Here is a 22,781-nt window from a genome sequence, read left to right as displayed (position 1 = left end):
TTCCAAAACAGTTTTATCTCATTCCTCTCATGCAGGTTATTCCCTAGTCTAAAAGTCATACCTGGAAAATTCTGGATGACATGCTCATTCCTAGTGAAATCAGTGTATGCAAATACTAGATCTGTATCAAATCAGTTCAGCCTAATGACTCTTTTTTACATATTAAAAAAATCCCCCTAAACCTTAGGGTTCATTTTAAACTGCCTGCAAGAACTTCCTTACTTCTGAGTCATGAAGGGGTTTAAACTCCCACTACGTCCTGTAAAAGGGTACTAAAAAGCATTCTGCATAAGAAGCATTTTCTGTCTTTATAATGCATAGAAACATGCTTTGCAGATTTTGGCTATTCCCACCCACCATGCCTCCTTTCAATTCTTAACCATTTATATGAAGGTTTTATCAGTATTTTATCTAGATTTTTTTCACTACTAGAAATTAAAAAAAAATCTTTGATTTGAGAGAAAAAGTGATTTGCGTTCAGACTGTTCAAATCAAATTCAAATGCCTGAGAAACACTTCCAGGAAGAATTATCCTGACTGACTTTTCCCATTGAGTCAATCCTCTTCAGTCAGAGGTGAGATATATTATAGGCACCATCTAAGTCTTCTAAGGAACCTCCCAGAAAACAAAGATCAAACTTGATATTCCATATATTTTTTCAACTTAAATCTGAAATCTGAAGTTTCAAGCTTCTATTGTACAGAATCATGAATCAACAATACCGCCATTGGCCTATTTTCTCCCTATGGGTAAGTCTGTAGCAAAGGTAAGCTTTTCACAAAATTATCAGCAGGCTTCCTTTCCTTCTCCTAATGCAGAATTTTTCCTTGCCTTCTGACCACAACAAAAATGCATATCTCTGAAATGCAAATTAGATTTGGAGTGCTATCTTAGGACCATGCAGTACTGTCACAGTGCAAGGATCTGACTCCCCAACCCAACCCAGCAGCTCACAGGCTATTGCACTTCTTGATTTGTAGGCAGAATTTCACTTTCCCATTCTAATTCAAGAGACTCAAGCGTGTGATCTGTGAAGTTGTTTCATGCAGTGTTCTCTAAATTCTTTCATCACTACAAACTTAAAGGAATGATGACTGAATTCTGAAAATGTCAGTTTCTACAGGAATTGGGTTATTCCGTAGCTGGAGAGCATGGACATTTTCCGTGCTTTCTCTATCTCAGTTTCTCCATCAGTTACGCTGAGGAATAAAAACACTTGCAGTATTTTGTAAAACCGTTTAAAATTCTGCAATAAATAGAGCTCCAGAGATCTAAGAATTTCAATTACAATCATGCATGCTATACTCCCAGTGAAATGATATGAACTGAAAGGCAGAAAGAAAAAAAATATGTAACACTTGTTTGTCCCCTGTTAAGCCAAGGGGCTACAATGGTATTCACTTTCAGCAATTTCCATGAACCAGGAAGTCTATGGCCTGAAGACTCCATGAGAAACCTCTTCCTCCATGATAAATCCTGAATGGCAAGGTCTGGTGACACAGCCTTGGATCGCAGTGCAGAGACATTCTTCCTTCCCCTTCTTGGGTCTTTTATTGCCATTTCAGAAGCAACACATAATAAATACATAACAAATCTCCTTCCATTGATTATCTTCTCTCCAACCCCCCTCTCCCCCCACACACACTCTATTCCCTTCCTATTAAGGGGTGTTTTAACAGCAGTCTTTCCTCTCAATTATTGAAAATAAATAAGCAAAAAAATAAATAGGTATTTTTTCTTCCCAAACGTTATTCTCTTTTTCTCCAGGTCGCCCCACTCCCACTGCTCTCCTTTCCTTCCCTCCACATCTTTCCTTCTCTGATGCCCTCTGGTTCCTCCCACTTCCTCCTCTCCTCTTTAGAGGCTTTCACCTATGAGAGATGAGCATTCATCACAAGGCAGTGCTGTTCAGTGCACACATGTGGCTGCAAGGATATTTCTTGGAACAAACAAGAGGGTTGTTTACAACACCTCTACCATTCTCTGATTCTCTCACATACCTCTCCTCTTACCACTCCTGCACTCATCGCCCTCCATCCTACCACGTGTCCTCCCTTCTCCCCTTTTCTTGGCCTCTTTTCTTCCCTGCCCATCTTTTCTCTACTTTGCCTCCATTATTCTCTCCCTCCTCTCCTCTGCTGGTTCAGCACAAACTGCCTCTTCTTGTTCGTGCAAAGCATTCCCTTCATATCTATTATATGGGGCAAGTGGTTCAGATGGCAGAGGCAAAAATTCCTGATTTCAGTCCACTGAATGCAGCCATGTAGAACAGCATAAACCTTCAGAGACTGTTTCACAAAACAAACAAGGTACAAGAACAGGAACACAAGTGTCAGATACATGCAAAGCATAAAGAAGCACCTTATTGTCAGAAGTAAAAGGTTTATTCTCCAAGACTGTCTTACTTCTAAGATAGTCAGTATAAATGCTCATTAATGAGACAAGTTCTTCGTATAAGGGGTTGCCTGTCCCAATAGAAACAATACTAATATCTTTCATATCTCATGAGACAGTGAGCAACCATTAAACAGAAAGACAGTTCTTAAAGCCCATCTAGACTAGGATAAGCATACTAGAGCATACTAAAAGCATATCTTTTCTCTGCAGAAGATGTTTGGAAAGTCAATACATTATATTAAATCTGCTCTTACCTTCCAGAGAGGTGACTAGACGAAAGAAACAGACCATCCACAGGCAACCCATTCCCGCCACTCTTCTTGGACTGATGGCAGCATTAGAATCCATGAAGATTATCTGTGGATTCCACCATCTCCAAAAAAACCATCTCCAAAAAACCACACCTCAATCCCTTCAAATGTTCACAGGCTTCTTGGGATGTTTCAATCCCTTCTCAAGTCAAAGCAGAGAGATCGTCCAATGAAAGTGCTGGTTAAAACAGAAGGTGGAAACAGAAATCAGGTCACAATAATATAGAATTGGCTGTTTTTATACAGCTGCCCCATCATTTACAGCTTCTGAGCTACACGTGAAGAGAGAGTAGCACAGACCCAGTATGAATCATGTTAGTGCTTTCCTACATGCCCCCACCTCAGCCTTTGGTCCCAGTCGTTTTGTACACTGCCAGTAAACACAGAGACATCCACAGCATCAGTGGCAGTGGGGTTCCCCAGGTCAATGTTAAACTAACTCACAGTATAAGCTGTATTCTTACTGAACGGTTTAAGTCCTGACCCTCTGAAACTTCGGCAAAGTCACTTGGAAGGTCTCCATTCCAAATCCCATGTACGCTTTCCAAAGTCTGTCTCTAATAATTGTATTTCGCCTGTTCAGGACTCTTCAGCTCAGTATCGATGACAGGAGAGTTCTTGCCATTTATGGCAATACATATCTGCACTGCTGATATACTTCACCCTAGAAGTAACTGCATTTCAGATGTAGTCATTCATTCCTACAAATATCTGGCAGTGCAACACTTTCAAAGGTGGACAGCATTATTTCCATAAATACGCTTACAGATGAGGAAGCAAATTATAGATGAGCATTGTTTCAAGGGAGTATGTATCACAGCCAGGAAAAGAACCCAAACCTAAATTTATTATCTTAAGTAAAAACCAAACAAATAAACAAAACAACAACAAAACAAACAAACAAAAAATGCTGTTAAGAACCTGACATCAAAGCCTGGCTTCACAGTACCTGGAGGAGCATGGAGCCTAATCCAGCGCTAAATTGGATCAACCCAGCACAATAATTTTGCTAAGCAAGGTATTTTTGCGCCCCTCTACCCAGTTCCCAGTCTGCCAGAGAAATATTATGGTAGTATGTAGGTTATGTGAAAAACAGTATGTTTTGTTTCTTTAGGTGGTCTTTGTGCAGAGCATTATAAACACTTCAGGGATGCCAGTTAAGTGTAGCTAATGAGAAAGACAAATGTCTCAGGCAAGATAGAGAACAAATGACTTAATAACTCCACTGACATATGGGAGGGAAGAATCATAATTAAAACAAGGAGCTTCACTGCAGTGGCCTTGCTGTCTCTCCTCTACTGCCCCTAAAGAAGACCTAGAACACCAAGTACAGATGAACCAGTGGCACCTCAATGAGCAGAAAATGATAAGGAAACTAAAGGGACCTCAGTAAGAAGCAACAACTTTGATTCAGGGAAATGATTCATGAGGAGAGAGAAAAAGAAAATCAGTTAAGTATGACTGAGGAAAAACAAAGACTAAATGAGATAATTGGAGGTAATACAGGCACTGCCTTCTAGTTTAGGAATGGTGTAAATACCACATAAGAAATAAACACTGAAGAATGAAACTATGAAAAGGGTAAAATTTCAGGATGAATGATCAGAAAACCCTTCTTTACAGTGAGAACTATCAGAGTATAGAACAGTGTCCTCCAGGAAAAGGGCAGAAGATCCCTGAACCACTTGAACCACTTCAATCTAGACTGGGAAATGTCTACATGAATACTTTACACAGAGATGTAAATATTCAGCATCTGTGCTCCCAGCTAATCTTTACTGCCATGAGCCTAAAAGTCCATTTTTAGGCTAGACAAATCCTGAGACATGAGCACTTATAAACATTTATTTTGAAGGACAATAAATGCAGAAATAGAGGCCAATTCAACTGAAGAAAATTCTCATTTCAGTCAATGGGACTTCATTCACTTTTATAAGGTTTGAAAACAACCCACAGTTCAGTGACTTTCTCAGTGACACAAAACATACCAGTGTCAGAGCAGGGAACAGAACCCATGTATGCTCTAGCTGCTGGGTCTCAGTCCAAGTCTTTAAATTGCTAGGTAATGGGAAATCAGATTGCTATCACAAGATAGATAAAACTATAAATCCCTATTACCAAGAAGCAGCCACAAAATCATTTCTGGCCCTTAGAAAATCAGCTGTTCTCCTTCCCTCCCTACCTGCACATCCCCCTTAAAATGTCTGTTCAGTTTACCCTGCTGGGCCCTGTATCCCAGTGAAGTTGCACTGTGCTTCATGTGGTAGCACACACCCTTGGTCTGGATAGATGGGACAACCATTTTCTCCCTTAAATAAATTGTGGCTAATCCAAAAAACTGGGTTTGTTTTAGCAGTTAAAAACATAAATATGTCAGTTTTTTTGTGTATGTATTATAAATACATACACATACACATACATATGTGCATATATATATAGTTACCTCTTCCTCTACGCAATGAAAAGTGCTGGCCATGAAGGGTGGAAGAGAACATTATGGAAGCATTTAGGGAGGAGTGGGAGGGAAACACTAGCCTCTGAATAAAAGACAGCCAAACCCTTGAACTGCTAGCTCCTGTCCTGCTCTTCCCCCCAGCACTTGATATGTGCAGGGTTTGACTACACCTAAAGTCGCTCATCTTTCACAGTCACCTACTAGCTGTGAATCTTTCTTATGCTAACCCCTCCATAAGGTATTCAAAATCATCTCTGGGCATGTGGAATTCCACCAGTATCCTTAGCTAGTGGAAGGATCTCCAACACCTTAGAAGTTCTGAAGACTATACAGCATCTGAAAAGCATGGCACATGATAAATCTTAGAGGGATTTCCTCAGAACTGACTGCTTTTAATCCTCTAGATTTGCTTTGGACTCTTGAGACTGATCAAGAACAGTGATAGCTTGATATACGCTATTATTTCTCTGCTGGCCTCAGGTTCTGCTGAATCTAAGCTTTAAAGAAAACACCTCACTTTCTAATCCTTTTGATTGCACCCATAAATATTTAGATAGGCCTTTGCTGCAGCACATTCTAATATAGTATGCAGACAACCTATAGCCACAGGTCCAAAAGCAATCCACACTGCTCCTATTTGCCTCTGAAAGACACCACTTGCAGAACCTGACAACACCAAATAACTGTCAAATGTTAACCTGAATCATGCACCTATCTGGGTTCTGTGGGAGGAATTTAGGCATGCCTTTAGGATGAAGAAAAGAGAAAAGACTGTTTGGGCACTGCAGAAGCCTCTCAGAGAGGAGATGAGGGCCTGACAGGTTCTTCTTCTTCAGAAATGGCATGCAGCCATTTCTTTGAGTTCTATATTTCCCCATGAAATTAGCAGAGTAGAACAGAGGCAGCAAGAAGAACTGAGTCTCACAGTCCACTATCACTATAGGAGACCTAAGATCAGCTACATTATTCCATTCTCTAATAGTTGACAGTAGCTTGATCCACTGCAGAGAATGCTCCCAAGGGGTTATCATCCTACATTTCTTTGTAGAAATCCTAACTCCAGGATTGGTCATCCCCAAGTATCTCATTCCCAGGAGACATGGAGGCAATTGGAAACAATGGGGCTGGCAACACAAGGAAGAAATTATCAATTCTTAAAAAGAGTTCCTGACAGCCTAGTTAAGAACACTAGTTGTATTTTGGGATATGAAGCCAACAGAATAACAGTTCTCATGCTCTTATGCAAACTAATTTCAGAACTCAATAAATGCCCCTCAGAGAACAGCAGTCTATCTAACACAGTTTTCTGTGCCCAGCAGTGGCAGAAAGAGATGGTACCTGGAGAGAGCTTGCAAGTCTGGCTGCTCTGTGGTAAATTCACCCAGCACTCCTCCAGCATCAACAAACACAAGACTAGGGTTGCTTGAGCAAGGAATTTATCTAATCCCTTTTTCTGAACTTGCTGATACTCCTCTACATACACTTCTATGGCAACTGATTTCAAACAATCACTAATCCTGTGTAATGAGGTTCTTTAATGTATTTTAAACTGATCTACTAGTAGAAGGTGAAATCCTAACAATGCCAAACTCTTTACTGCTCCCGTTCTTCCAAACTATCCTAATAACTTTTCCAAATCATCCTGCTTTCTTCCATGGGAGCAGTATTTCTTCTCCCTTCATTGTTAACTGTGACACCCTCTAGAGGTCTAGATCACAGTAGAAATCATTACAGGGGTATCATTATAGCCTGCCTCTGCTATGCTTGATCCAACAAATTTCTTTTTTATTTGTCATGCTTCTTTCTCACACAAAGCATCTAGATGCAAAAGAAAGGCTACTCAAAAACTCTTCAGAGTTGAGAAAATGCTTTAAAAGACTTTACTGGCAGTTTTGTCTTCTCTTCCACATTTTGCACCATGACTCTTAACAGCCTAGTATTATCTGTCAGTGAAGAGCATTAAAAAAGATAAATGAACACATTCTCTAGGAGAGTCAAAAAACTACTACGCTAGTTAATTTGTGCTGTACATTGATTCATCATATTTAGGCAGAACAGAGTAAGGAAAATGAGAGTTAATATTTCATCTGGTTGATAAGCAAGGAATCATGCTAGTGTCATACATTAGGTTGGATGCCGTTTTTACTTTTTTCGCCAGTTCTCTCCTACTATAATTGCTCTTCTGCCACTGAAATGCCCTTGTGGCTCTGGACCACTCATCTCACTAGGATAAATCTTATCTATCCAGCTCATGAGACTGTTGTGAAAAACTGTCATTCAATGCCTGTGCAACGCTTTGAGCACAGACATAACACTGCCAGCTCTTACACTTTCATTTGTAGACCACAATGACAGTAACTGCTATTCCTATCTTTCTGCATCCTCAACAGGAGACCAACTGGGGGGAGAGCAACACACAATCTACTGATCAGTGTTTTAATATTACAGTACAGAGTTAACACGATTTTCTTCAAAATTTATCCTTGGGGCATATATAGCAGCACAGAGGAACTCTTAATTCAATATATAAATCATTGCAACAGCTGCTATATATCCTTTTGTCCTCCGTTACTATAAGATGTTATTATTTTAAATGACTCCAAAATACTTTAAAAATAACTCAAAGGAGAGCAAAATTTGCAACAGACCTTTGGCGATAATTTTATGGTTAATGTAGTTTATTAATTTAATATATAGAGAAAAATTCTAGTCACTAAAATATAAATAAACTTAAAGATATTCTTTCTTGACAGTGCAATTCATGATAAATTTCTTTTAGCTTGTTTGATCATTTGTTTATTACAGAATATCTGCAAAGCCAAATGGTTGAGTCTATGCATGTCGTTTGGGATTTTTTAAAGTTTACCACGACAATCCAAAGGCTGGTTTTGAATGTTCTCTAAAGAAAGGAATTTACTTTCTTGTTTACCATGGAAATATCAGCACTATGGAAGCTGATCCTCCATGCTCTGATTATAAATTTCTTAGTAGGATCCAAGTAAAGAACTTCCATAGAACTTAAGGGGAGGAGGTGCTTATTTTAATGAAGTTTTATTAAACCCTTGAGGCTCAGATCCACTCCATCAAAGGGGGTGCCCAGATTAGGAGAATAACTACTCTAAACAGTCTCTACAGTCAGTGGCTGAGCTGAATTCTTTTCAGTAGATTCAGCAGATTCCTAAGATCTCCACCAAATAAAAAAGGGAGCTTTGGACAGCCCAACCCTCTCTCCAGGTGCCCCTGTAGGAGCTGCCGAAAGCTGTGTGGGGCAATTCTTAGCCTTTGTGTTTTCTTCTAACCCATCCTATACATAGAGAAGTGGCCACTTCAGCACTTAGCTAACCACACTACTTTCCTTTAAGTCCTTTTTCTCTGCTATGGCACGTACACTTGGCCAAACAAGCCTCACAGCTGGGACTGTGACCCCAGTTTATCCTTCTGCTGCCCCATGTTTCCTCAGGCACTCTCAGTGCTTCCTCAGACACTCTCAATGCCTTCCAAAAATATTTCTGTCATGCCTAACAAGATGGACACTTATCTCTCAGTACTATTGCAATAAACATACCAAATATATATATATTTTTAATTAAAGATTCAAAAGCAGATGCTTTCTTCCACATGCTTATTAGGTATTTGAACTAAATGCATATTAAATATAGTAAAATGTATTTTAAAGTTCCTAAACAAAATCTCTTCCCACCTGAGAGGATTTTACTTACTAGATAGTTTTTTATCATGATTCATGAGTTCCTCACAATTTTTTTCAAAGAAGTACCGGTAATCATACTGAAATTTTTAATATTGAAACCTGTCCAAAAAAACCCAGCCCTAGAGCTTTAAACACATTATAGAGAAAAGCATGTGAAGAAATTCATTGCTGTGCACATTATCCATCACTTGCTTGATAGAAACTGTCCTAAAATATAATAGGAATTGGATGGATACAGAAATTATTCCATTTGAATTTTCATACAGTAAATAAAGGAGGCTGTCCAAAGAGAAGGGAGGAAAAGAACCAGTGGCTGCCCATTGCATTTATCTTCTTTGATGGAAAGAGTAGATAACAGCTGTACCTAATGGCTATGTCTTCACTGGGCTCTTACACTTGACTTCACCCTAATGTTTCTCAGGAAACTTCTCTCAATACAACAGTGCACAGGCCCTTGAAATGCAATTTTATATAAGTGGAAATAAACATGATGTTTTCAGCTTAAAGTCTGATTTACCTTTTGCACAAGTCAAAGCATATCTGCAAAAGGAGGGCACTGAAGCTAGAGAAAAAAAAAGATAATTTACAGCTTTTTGGACACTGCATTAAACCTTTCTCAGGCAGTGTGTAAAAGGTTATATTTTCAGAATTCTCAGCATAGACCTTTTTGTTAAGGGGATCTGACTTAAATATTCCTGAGGCAGATCACGTAATTAACTTCTAGATGAAAAAAGTTGAATTTTGTGCTAGTGAAAATTCCTTGAAAATTGACATTTCCTTTTCCTGTGCGACTGGCAAGAACTAAGTGTGAGAAAACACTGACATTTTTCACAGTAATTTTATGGTAATGACACCTACAATTTATCATATGAACAAGTTTGAAAACACCAAGGAAAAAATTGCATACTCTCTTGACATTAAAATAGAAAGAAAATAAACCTTTTCCACAAACAATATTCAGACAAAGGAGTCTGATGTAAAGAGTGCAAGTCCCTGAAATCATGTTCTGATCTTTCCAGTGATGCTGATTTTGCTTCTTTTGTCCCTGAAATTAATATTTTATTATCTATCAAACTCTGATTGCTGATGGATGGAAAATGATATAGATGGCAAGCAGAGTATTTGTAATGGCAAGACAAGAAATGCCACAAATCAGACAAATAACCTTGAGGTTTGCTGTAGATGTCTGGGAGATCATCTGCAAACCTGCATGGACAAATCACGTGGAGAGATGCAGAAGGGCCTTAAATGCACTGTCAAGAAGCTGGAAAAGAAACCAAGGGTTTGAAGGATTGGGCAAGGGGAAAAGGGAGGAGGGCTTAAGTGGTAAGATTTGGATTATGAAAGCTTACAAGCCTGAAAAGGGGGATATTTTATATTAATACATTCCACAATTTCTCCTTTTAAATTAAGAATATAGCATCACACTGCATGTCTGGACATATATGAACCAAGATACATGCACAGGCACTTAACAATAAAATAGGAAAAGTAAATCTGAGAATATCTTTCTTTACTTAAACTGCTCTTTGTGGACAAAAGTTTGCAAAGCCCTTTAGTAAGGATTAAAAATTTGATAAGCCTGACTTTTGAATGTCCTTTAAGATTCCAACAACATACAACACACTAGAATGCTGAAAGGGAAACTAGCTGTTTTCCTGAAAGTTAAAATAACTTCTCCCTGTAGGGCAAGCTGTAGTAAAGTATATTCATTTAAAATATATATATGTATGTATTTACTCTTTTATAAGAGTTTTACAGGAAGGAGTATTTAGCATAAGCAGCAAGTGTGTTATTCATATTCACAATATCCAAAAGTATCCTGTCCATTAGGAGACAAAGGTAGTACTGGCAGCTGGCTAAAAGATAATGTTCCTCTTTCATGGGGAGTCCCAGCATTTTGAAATTGCCTTTCATTCCAAGAAAGAAAGTGAAATTTCAAAATCGACTATGGACAAGACTGCTCTTTTTATAAACTTAAAGAGCTTTCCTTTCTGGCTCCAAGGAACCACTTCTGTGTTTTAAGAGAACCTGCTCTGTGATTTAAAGGCTAGATTTAATTACAACCGCTTTTTGCATTTTAATAAGCTTTATGTCCTTCTGCTATCATATGGCTTGGTTCTCGAAGTGTTGACTGCAAGCACTTGCAGATAGAGGCTGGTTTTATTTTTAAAACTATGCAATTATTAGCATTATTTATCACTGCTGTTCTGATTCATGTTAAGGGAAGCAAGCAGAATGCTACTTTGTAAAACAGCAAGGCAGAATGCACTGAAGCATAATCTCTTCACTAGCTTTGCTGTTACCCCGATCTTGATGTATCAGTCTCACTGATTCCCTTAAATTTTCCTGACTGTACCAACAGGCTACACTATACACAAGCTTTAGCTGCAACATGTAAATTAGAGTGTTTGATGTGGAAATATATGCACAAAACTAGGAAGCTCTGAGGGAGGGAGAAAATGGCTCAAAGATAAGTCCCATCATGCAGCTAGTATCCTTATGTAATCACTGCTTGCCAAGATGGGAATTCTGTCTGCTCTACGATTAGTAAGAGCCTCACATTCCCATTAAGCACTAAGGCACTACAACTTAATCCTGCACTGCATGGAGGTGCTCCACAGAACTGCACACCAGCACTAACTATAGTCTATCTATAACCACTTTTGGAGGAGGTATATAGCATTGTGCAGCAACAACCAACCAGTGAGCTAACTCCTCTGTAGCAATCCCTCAGGGCACAGTAAGAACGCAGAGCCAGGGACTGTGAAACCAACCACCTATTCTGGGAAAACTGTGAGAAAATAGATGATTCCTCGAGGATTCATCTCTCTGGGTCCAGTCTCAAAATCCAGAATCTTCAGTTCCTTCCCTCATGGTACTTTGATCTCACTGTTCAAATAATTGATCTGAGCAGAAAGTACAGAGAATATGAGGGTCCTGTTCAACTTCAGAAACATGTTACTTTGTCTTATTTTCATTTATCTTTTAGCAATGACTTCCATATATTTATTTAAAGGACTAAATTAATGATTCATGCTGGTTCATGGCTCAGATCAGACTTCCACATCTATTTAGACAATCAGGTTGTCCAAAATTGGCTCTCATCTAAGAAGAGACGGTTGAGAGAGCAGTGAGGCATAAATGGCAGCTTGACGAAGAGAAGTGAGATCAAGGCAGTGAAGAAAAGAGAGTTGGCTTGAAAAGGAACAACTAGGCGTAACAAGTACCTCAGCTAAGTGAAACATCATAGGGAGCCCATGTGTACGGGAGATGGGTGAGAGAGCCCCACCAAAAATTTGAACTTGCCACTGGCAGAGCCTGCAGAGCAGTGAAGTGCATTCTCAGATCCTTCCCTCCTACTCCTCCTCCACCCTGCATTTCCAGCCCATTTTCTCCACCCACAGGAAAAGAGACTGTTATGGGCCACTAACAGTTAGGGAGAATAATAGAACAAGTCTTAAGAGCAAGAGGGAAGATCAAGTGGATTAAGGTAAAAATAGGTATTTCAGGCTTGTAACATCTCTTTCTGATGCATGTCCATGTTATTTTTAGTGCCAGAGACGAGTGCAATAAGGTGTAAGTCTCAAAGCTCATTCTGCCTCCTCTGTGTCTCAAAGGCTCATTTATATTTCACTGTGGATGCTGGGGCTCACTGCTCTTGTTACAGGCACATCCAATTTCAAGTGGCATATACCACTTCCTCTCCCTGGTTACCAGTCTTGGATTGCTACAAAGCATGTCCAAGATAGATCTGCTGTCAGGATGGCAGTCCCTCCCCCTACTTGCTGGGAATAATAGGAACTAAAAGAGGGGGAAGAGCATCTTTATTTAGATGACATCTGGCCTACAGTCCCCAGCCAACTGCAGTATTTATTCTCTGTATATTCCTTAGAACTTTTCTAGTCATATTTTTAAATGACACAAGGAACTGGGGTTCCATCACTTCCTCTGGGCTACCTTCTACAATCTCCTTAGACCCTCACTGGAAAAAAACATTCCTCAATATTGAACCTGAAATCATCTGCTTTGGGCATTGAGCCAGTTCTATTACTTTAACCAGACTGCCTAGGATCCCATAAATAGCCTCCCAGGGACTGCAGATACTCTGGAGCGATGCTTTTTCAGTCATCATTAAGATAATACCTGCAGCTCTCTTAACAGCGTGTCATAAATTCCCTACAGTCTCTTAATAACTTTTGGTGCTCTTCACTGAGGTCCCAATTCATCACTGTCGCTGGCACTGAAGCCCACACAGCCAAATACAAATACTCCAGGTGCTTTTGCATTAGTGCCACAGAAAGAGGGACTGTCTGATTTCAATACCACAGTTCAAAAGCAAGAGAATGAAAAAACAGCAGAAAACACTAGACTAACCTGCTATGATCTGGGAAAGAAAGCAAAGCCTTTTAAAGAGAATCATTTAAAAACTCATTTTAAAAGAACTTTCTAATGTTTTGGGCCAAGTTCCCTCTTTCCATTGTGGCTTCTATCTCCACAGCTGTTTATAATGCTGTTAGACAGGACGATGTTATGGACTGGCATACAAAGCCAGTCAGGAGAAGCACCAGAGGTTCGATAGTGTTTCCATTCTTATCCTTTCAATTAGAGATGTCTAGTAGGTGGCATTTTACCAAAGATGGGAAAACTCACTCTACTTTAATTCTTTCTTTTCAAGGAATAAAAGTTTTCATTTTTTACTCTGTTTTCAAAGACTAATTTGGTTTCTTTACCTCACCCTCTTTTTTGGTAATTAATTTGAGAGTTGAAATAAATTAAAAAAAATTATTTATGAAATAGTTTTTTAAAGCCATTCTCTCCAAGGGATAGTATCTAGTCACTGACTTGATTTCCTGAGTTGCAGAAACCTGCAGTTCTCTCTGAGACCATCCAGAGCCACTTCTAATTCAACACAGATAAATTTATCCATGAGAAACATGCAATTGCCAGGCTGATTCTTCAAGTCAACATTAGGAGGACTTTTGACTGAAACAAGGAGCACAGGTCGTGAATCATTCCCATTACATTACTTCAGCAGATGCCTTTCTGGTGCACAGCCTGCGGCCCTGCGCAGAAAGGTGCTATACTAAGACACCAAAAGCAAACTGATTACTTTTCACCATCTAACTCCACCTCTGTGTCCCTGCAGAACACAACACCAAGACAAATGCAAATTGTGGAAAACTCGCTTTCAAGACTCTAACTGCCAGTATATATGCAGGTCAGCACAATATCTTCTCTCTCTCAAATCTTCAACATGCCTTACTGCAACTTTGCTGATTTCTAACACAGAAGACTGCTCAGCAAGGTACTGAAGGAAGAGAAGGCTACAGAGATCCTGTCTCTACCAATAATTAAATTAATATTCCCCAGCAGAACTATTCCATTCCTGACACCATAATGATGGCAGCAATAACTGTGGATATTGTGGCCCCTTTATGAACAACACATATTCCAAATAAGATTAGCAAACTCACTGAAAAGTGAAAATGCAAGTACACGTTTGCATGTCCATTGCTGCTGGCAGCAGCTCAAAGCGTTCTGACATTAGCATGGGAAGGGACAATTTGGGAGACAACTGCAGGCAAGCAGCACAATCTGGCTGTGCTTCCAGCAGCAATTCTTCTTCCTGACTTAGAGCCAAGGGGGAGTAGTTTAAAACAGCTTCTCTGGTTTAGAAAGTACTGAGATCAAATTGACCCTAGCAGTGAGTGAAACTTGACATTTAGAAGTTCAATTTTGATAAATATTCCAAAGCTTTGATTGCCAAACTAAAACCTGTCTAGAAATCTCTTTGTGATAACACTCCCTCTCTTGTGAAACTCCATCCATTCCTAAAGAATAGTTTTGAAGAAAAGAAGTTCTGCCAAGGAACCCTGCTTCCAGTTGCAGACATCCTTAGGATCTGATGGAATCTGTGGTAAGCCTGACTCAAAGGTCCCCTCCACAGAATTCTGTATCCCGCATAGTGTCTCTGAAGTGGTCAGCTGGGTCAAAGAGGTTCATATAATATGGGTGGCTTGTGGTAAATGGGAGAAAGATCAGGTCATTCAGGGAGCTTTGAAATCCTTGCAGTAACTTGGAGGAACATCAATACACCACATTTCACCTTGCAAAATCAAAAGCTTGTTAGAACAGAATTCAGTAAGAAAGAGTTAGTAGTCCTCAATCTATAGCTTATAGCATGTAATTACATGATTTACACATACAAAATATTTTTCAGAAAAATGGCACAGAGAAAAACTGCATTTAGAGACTGGCAAACCAGCAGAGGATTCATTTACATGACAAGCTTGGGGAGGGAAAAAAAAACAAAAAAGAAAAAGACTGTCTGGAAATGAAGTGGTATGTGTTTCCATATGCAGGTCTGGACAGGTGAGAATTTCCATCCTAAAGTGAATCCTAAGGACCAATGCTTCATATGTAAGGCTACATTTTGCAGGTAGTGGTGCGTTCTCAGTCTGCCCGGCATCTTCTCTACTCCCAGGATAGCACTTCTATTGTCCTCTTTAACTGTGTATTTGTGCATGTACATGCACGTGTGTGTGTTTGTATGAATCATTCCATCAGAAATTTCCTTGACAAGCAAGCCCTGAGTATCAGAATGTACAGAGGCCTCTGCAGGCCTAGAAAATTGATACCAGTGCCTGGAAGAAGTTGAATCCCAAAGCTGCTGCTTTTCTTGGAAGTGGTCTCTAGAATAGTCCTCAGATAGCACCTCCCTGATAGGAGAGGCCTGCTCCATGTTGACTTTTTAGAGACAAGACAGCATTTTCCATTAAAAAAATACTGTATCAGTATCTTTACAAAATATGTTTGCCTTTTTAACAGCGCATGTATTAATAGCACACTTAAAATAAAATGCTATTCCCGGAGGCAGAGGAATATTTCTTGAAAGTGCAATCCATGCTTCTGAGAAGAATGCATGGGTCTACTTCTCTTTGTTAAACATATAACTTCTGGTATTAACCAAATGCAAGAACAGTGACCACATAAAATGGCAGATTTGCTCTTCATGTGTCAGAGCACACTGGCTGACATCATGAGTAATTAAGGACTTTTTTCCTCCTCTTTTGGGATCTGTTTCTATTGCACAGCTTGCACCACTCAGGGGACTGTTTCCTGCTTGTTCATTCAACAGTTCTGCAATTCAACAGAATTACTCACTAAACCCCTATAAGTTAGGCTTGTACACACCCACTGAAGTCCATGAGGTTGTGCAGTTGCCAAAGAGAGCAAATACAGAGAGAAGAGGGATGTCTGGCCCCAGACCTGACACGCAGAAACTTAATGGGAAGGTTTCAAGAACTGGAAAACTGCTGAATTTTCTTGTTAGAAAAGCATGTTCTTAACTATATTGCTGTAAGATGATATAAAGCTTCCTGAAAAAATAAAGATTTTCTTTTTTTAACAGCAAGGTACAACAGTAGCATGGTATTAACGCAGGTTTAAAAAAAATAGAGGAAATAAAGGCAAAATTGTTGAGGCAGGCTCATCAGTTTCTTCCTTAAGCTTCTCTTTAGTCAACTTCTCTTATCATCGAAAATACTCATTCAGCATTTTGAAAAAAATCATTATATGTTTATGAGAGAGGGCACCCAATCTGGAGAGTTCTTAATAAACATGTTTTCGCAATACCACCCTTTTTTGGTCTGTGTGGCAAAAGCGTGTTATAAAGATCAAGCTTCACCATACATACCAACTTCTTGCATCTTCTATTGTTTGTGTGTACAGTAAACATACACATTGGACTCAATATGGCCACAGAAAGGAGAAATTAAAATAAGCTGTGCAACCTGAACTGCGCAACAGTAGCACTTTTGCACTCATTTGCAAGGTTTTTAAGAGAAGTTTCCCCACAGGGACTGCAGAGGGATAATGTATGCATACCAAGGAAGAGCACATTTTAGGGGGAGAAGACAGGTAGAAGAAAGTATTCATGAGGCCAGAGGAAAAGCATGCATAAATCTCCTAACAATGCAGGTAGCTAGCGAAGACAAGCCTGACACAGAGGGACTCTCTCTTGATGGAGGCACACAAGGTAAGGGAAAGGAAACCATAATGATCTCTACAAGATTCTCTGCGCATGCGGTGTCTCAAACAAGGTGCAGACATCTGCACGTGGGTACAAAGAGGAAAGTCCGTAATGAAGCTGTACAGGCATAAAGGAGATGATCCTCAATAGAATAAGGGAACAGGTTTCTTTGCCAGACACATGCTGGCAGCCTGTGGGGGCAAGGCATGCTGGAGAATAAACAGCTGTCTCCTTAGGGCCACCAGCTTCTTTTCCCCCAAAAGCATGTCATTGGTCAGACTGCAAGTCAAAGACAGAAGGTGAGGACAGTGGCAGCCCTGGGCAAAAGAAATGAGAGGACCCATCCCTTCTCCAGTCCCCTCCAAAAACAGTCTGTATAAACCCAAGCAGTTCTTGCTACTGATAACAGCTCGGAAGAGCTGAGAGCCTGAGAATAAAGCAAGAATGCAAGTTTTTCTCTGCAGGGTTTTAGTGCTCAAATTAAAGAGGACACGATCCTGCGTCATTACAAGCTGTAATGCCCAGCAGAAAAAAAGCAAGTCTTCCCTAGTATCTAGACACATGGCCATATCTACAATTCTGTGTAGCTCAGTGCAAGATGTTAACAAATAAGAGGAAACTAAGAAGACAGCAAGAAAGAATATTTAGAGGCTAGAGGGGCAGAGTAATACATGACAAAATTAAAAACTGCACATGTCTAACTTGTCTAAGAGCACATATGTACAAAAGGCAGTAGAGGAAAGGATCCAATCACCTGCGGTTATCTGAGGCTTGCCAAAAGCCTAGCAAAATTAGTTAAGGTGGCACAAGGGGTTGAGTTCAGGGAGCAAACTTCAAAGAATTTTTTTTTTTTTCCAGGACAGAGATCAGGTAACATCTAACAAAAAGGATTATTAGATTGTGGACTGCCTCCTCTCTTCCTGCCCCCAAAGGAACCTCAGCACTGGAATGATTTCAAATTAGTAGTTTTAGTGTGGCTCAGGGGTGGGTGGATCAGCTATGATTAAACATGGGTGCAGCCATGTCCAGTTTCCATGCTTCTGGTAAGGACTGATGTAAGAACAAGGAGGAAGGAAGCCTCCCTTATTCAACCCAGATGAGGCAGCAAATCTGTCTCTGTAACAGATATGACTGGTAGTTCCCACTGTCTTGACTTTGTTGTTTCTATTTGTCCTCTCACTCTCCTTCTTGATCAATCTGCATAACTTTATACGACTGCTAACAAAAGATGATTTGGAGAATCATTCTTCATTGACCTTGGGAGATTTGCTTCACCATCTTTACTCTCTTTATTTCTAGAACTTGTGGTAGAAGCAGGTGAAATTCACTTTTCTCCCCAACTAAATGTATATGGTATTACCAAGGGAGACTTCAGAGTAAGTGAAATCTTCTCAGTGGATCCATGAAAAGCAAAGCTAAAACTACCCATTGCAGCAACAACCCTCCCACATTCACAGATTTATTTAGCATTAGTAGTAGTAACTTTTACCACCTCTTTGAAAATAGGTTAGCATGGCTTTTTCTCTGGAACAAATAGTCATACAGTCTTCTGTCACCCACAAAAGCATTAAACACCCTTGCCCTTAGAAAGGGCCACAAATCTTTCCTACTATCATTCCACCAAGATCAGAGAACAGTATACACCACAGTATACATCTACCCCTGCCTCCCTGTTTCAGGGAATGCAAAGGCAGCATTTAACTATTGCTCTTAAAGGAGTCAGAGAGAGATGAAAAACTGCAAAGGAGAAGACCAAACGAATCATGCATGCGTGAACAGTGTCTGCTTTTGATAGTAATTTCCATGAGCAGCAAGCCATGACCTGATTTCATGCAGCTCGTCTCTCATTGCTTATACAGCATGACAGCAGAGGGGCTGGGGAGGATCTCCCTGGGCGCTCCAAGCCCCAACGACACAGATTTTAAACAGCACAGACACCGGTAAAGGGGGACAAAAAAAAAACCCAAAAGCAAAAAGCCCCCACAATGTCCACAACGTTAGGAGTTTTAATTCTGTTCTGAAGTAGTACCTGGTTTGTTCTCTCTCTCCCCCTCTAGGGCGGTAGAGCCCCAAGGATATCCTGGACGATGGCTCTCCTCCTCAGACCTCTTTGGCCGGGTTCACAGTGCCCTCGCCCGCCTCAATACCTTTCCCGAGTTCCAGCAGCACCCCCTTCTCTTCCCAGTGTTGCTCAGCTTTGGTAGGAACCCTTCCCGCTAGAGCCGTGCCGCGCTGCCTCACGGCATCAGAAAAGTTGGACAAAGACCATGTTCTCCGTGTGAGCTACACCATCTCGGGTGCCCCGCACCGGCCCCCTCTCTCGGCGCTCGCTGCCGCTTTGTCCCCGGGCGCTGGGCACGGCTGCGGGGCTGCAGTTCTCGCTCCCCGCCCGCGGTTCTTTAGCGACGGCTTTCGCGCAGGCTGAGGCGTGAGAGCAGCCCTAATCCTTGAGCTCCTCTCCAGCTCCTTCTTCGGGATCGTATTTTCCCTCCTCTCTTGTCCACCCCTCCGCTCACTAGAATCCGCCGCTCTCCCTTTCTTCGGGCTCCTCTCCCTCGCCGTGCCCCTCCTCCCCTCGCTGGGCTCCCCCCACGACCTGTGCAGAGGCCTAGGCAGCAGGCGAGGAGAAGAGAGGGGCAGCCTGTGCGACTGCGAGACTCCGCACTCGGGGGGGGGGGGGGTGTCACTCCGGTGCTGGGGTCACCCCCTTCCCCGGCCCCTGCCGCCCCCGGCGCCCCTTTGCTGGCCCCGGCAGCGGCGGCTCGCGGGGCGGAGCCCGGTGCCGAGCCGTCCCCGTCCTCCACCCTCTCTGCCGGGAGGGCTCTGCCGTCGATTCATGCCTCTGCCTCTCCCGCTGCTTCCCGCTGCTCCCACCCCAACCTCTTCCCGTGGGGGAGCCCCCGTCGGTGCTGCCCTCGTCGTAGTGTCCGAGTTGCCGGCTCAGATTGGGCCCCCGTGCTCCTGTGGTGCAGTTTTGGTGGGGACTCCGAAGAGCACGCAAGGGTGTAGCTGTAGAACCGGCAGGCATGCCCGTGCTGCCTCACCTGACTGCCGGGATCGTGCAGGGAGTTTCAGTGCTCTAGTGCGGGAGTAACCGCACGGACTAGTGATCCTCGGCGGGTCTCTAGTGGCACTGCTGACATCCATGCTGCCGTATGGCATCTGCTATTCTTCTGCAGCAACACAGACTAAAGTGAGCACGCATTTGTTTACCCGTGCTGCTCCCCCAAAGCGCTGAGGATAAAGTATCACGGGGGGGGGGGGGGGGGGGGAGGGAGGTGCTTCTCTGCTTCTAGGTACCAACAAACCTCCTCCACTCTGCCTTAATTCCCAGCCATGACCTGGATCAGCACAGGGGATCCTCAGGAAGAGGAGAATTCCAGAAGAGTACCCCAGCTTCCAACGTAGAGACACAAAGGACTGAAAGTATCTGTCTGGGTCACTCCTGTGTCTTGCTAATGCAAGCACATAAACAAAAGTCCACCTACCCAATCTACAAATATCACTGTGCTGAATCTGGAGAGAGGCTAGAGAAAGAAGCATGCATTACCTTCTGACTCTGCCTACCCTCCTGACTAGCAAAGCACACGAAAAGGAAAAATGACAGAAAATGGCAGCTGCCCTGAGCTATAGTGCAAGCACGGTGTGTCCATTAGGATTGAATGGGAAATATGGCAAAAATCAGTGGCTTACAATTTCAGCAGATAATTTTCTGATAACAAAGAGTGTAGTTTTGGGCTTCCACTCCCAAGCTAACCTCCTTTGGTTTGAAGTACGAGCTTCATGACATACACAATACAAAGAAACCATGATTCCTTTTGGTGTAAAACATGCATGTGCACAAATGCACATTAGCCATCTCATTGCACTGAAAAATGTATTAAGTTCCTTTTAAAAGAAGTACTATCTGTAGATGGGGTCACATCTCTGATTTCAAAAAGTTAGGGCTATTTTCCATACAACCCAGTATTTTCTAGCAATTTTGTATATATGCAGCATAATACAAGCTGCTTCATCTTCCCAGACAGCATAGTTTCTTTCTTTATCCTCTTTGTGGGGGTTTCTAGACACCAATTGCTACAACTCTCTATCCTCCTGCTGCTGTCACAGCCTGATTCTGAAAGAAAATGACTTCAGGAGGTATTTCAGGTACTTAGCTCCTCTCAGCATCTGGCCTTTACTCAGTTCTGCAGTAAATTTTTGCAAGTATGTTTTCCGTTTTGCCTCTTTTTACTACCAAGAGGAGCATCTGGCCGATAGAAAGAAGTGAGGCTCTACCATAGAACTGGGGGCAGAAAAAAGGATCACCAGCTAGTTTACTCAATAGCTGCAGAAACAGTGCCTCCCCTTCATGGTAATGGAATATTCCCCCCAAACCTCCTCCTCCTTGTGGAACGGAAGCCAAGAGTTAAAGAGCTACAGCTCTGAATGGGGAAGTTTGGGCAAAGTTCCTGGGCTACAGGCGCACACACACACATGCACCATCCAAACCCACTGTTTCAAATCTCACTATCTGTAAGGGCAGATAATGGTGAATCCCGCACTGGGGAGGGGGGGGGGATTAACTTTAAGCAGTGTTTAAATTAATTTTAATGCCCTGGAGGGGGGATTAATTTTAAGGCAGTGTTTAAATATTCTCTCTCGGCTGCTGCTGCAGGATTTTGCAGTGAGTGCATTTATATGCTTAAAAATGTTTCCACTTTTTGAAACCTTCATCTGCTAGGCACATAGTCACATCTTGCCACACAAACAAGCAAGCAAACAATCAAACAAAAAAACCCAGAACCTTCTCCAAAATGTAAACATTCCCAGTTCAGGCATGAGAGAAAAAAGAATCAAAAACTTTCAATCCCAAACTAGCATGGATGTATCAGATGCTACTTCCACTCCAGTCAATGACAGAAATCTTATGTGTGACAAGAATAGCACACCTTATGCAACTGTATGTTGCCTGAGATAGACAAATATGTGCCCCAACTTACATAGGCAGGCATTCATTTAATAGATACAAAATTCCACATAATAAAGTGAGACACAAATATGCAGACACACGTACAGATCTCATAGTATCTAGAACAAAAGAAGGCATACTTATTAAAACAATGCATAGAACAGCAAAGCATAATCCATCTCATAAATTTCTCTGTGTGAAACATGTTGGGTCCTGAAGTGAAAAGAGATGGAATTTGCAGGGCAGACCACACAAACCAAAGAGAAAAAAAACACCCATGAGAGAATAGCCGAGGAGGATAAAAGAGGAGGGGTGGGACTGAGACAAGAGGAACGGAGTTTCAAAGGAAAAAGAAGGGTGAGAGAGAGAGAGAGGTGGGAGACAGGGGCAGAGAAAACAAGATATGCACAGAGGAACCATGAAAAACTCACAGGGAAAAGAAAGGGAAGCAAAGAAGAGAGGGAGGAGCTAGGAATAGCAAACTTCAGGCAGGCGAAAGAGTAAGAAGGGAACTATTTGTATATGAGAGGACATATTTGACAATCAATTTTGAAGCAGAACTGTTTTCAGTGAGTAAGTTCTGATTCCAGAAGATTTTTTCAAGGGCAGATTTATTCCTCCAGAAATCTAAAAAAGCACATATTTCTTCCCAGATTAAAAAAAAAAAAAATCCTACAGATGATGTATAATAGGTGTAAATTAAAAACTTATTATTTTACCCTCCTGGGTATCAGGATATCATATATCATATGATATATATATATATATAATATATATCATATCAGGTATCATACGATGGCCTTCTTTTGCATTGGTTTGTTTGATGAAATATGAGTATATTTTCTCCCTAATACATGAAGAAAGCCCAGCATAGAAAGAAGACAATTGATAAGAGATAATTGAATAGAATCTGAGGAAGCTC

The 22,781-nt window shown here is 41.3% G+C and overlaps 1 protein-coding gene across 2 annotated transcripts in view; it reads right to left on the bottom strand.

Moving 5' to 3' along the window:
- Window positions 1-20,068, bottom strand: part of LOC112990866 (ephrin type-B receptor 5) — a 76,452-nt gene extending 56,384 nt beyond the window's left edge. Inside the window, exons 1-2 of one of the 2 annotated variants that reach the window (XM_026112886.2) lie at window positions 19,953-20,068; window positions 2,653-2,887 (exon numbers count right to left, since the gene is read on the bottom strand). In XM_026112886.2, the coding sequence (XP_025968671.2) occupies window positions 2,653-2,746 (94 nt within the window). In that variant the 5' untranslated portion in view covers window positions 2,747-2,887; window positions 19,953-20,068. Of the gene's footprint in view, window positions 1-2,652; window positions 2,888-18,937; window positions 19,772-19,952 lie in introns of those variants that run through there. The other variant, XM_026112885.2, reaches the window with a different exon arrangement.
- Between the last annotated feature and the right edge of the window lie 2,713 nt (window positions 20,069-22,781).

This window comes from Dromaius novaehollandiae, chromosome 1 (genome assembly GCF_036370855.1).
Source record: "Dromaius novaehollandiae isolate bDroNov1 chromosome 1, bDroNov1.hap1, whole genome shotgun sequence".
NCBI classification, from domain to species: domain Eukaryota; kingdom Metazoa; phylum Chordata; class Aves; order Casuariiformes; family Dromaiidae; genus Dromaius; species Dromaius novaehollandiae.
Note: the sequence above shows the minus strand (reverse complement) of the source record. Positions and strands in the feature narration are given on the sequence as shown.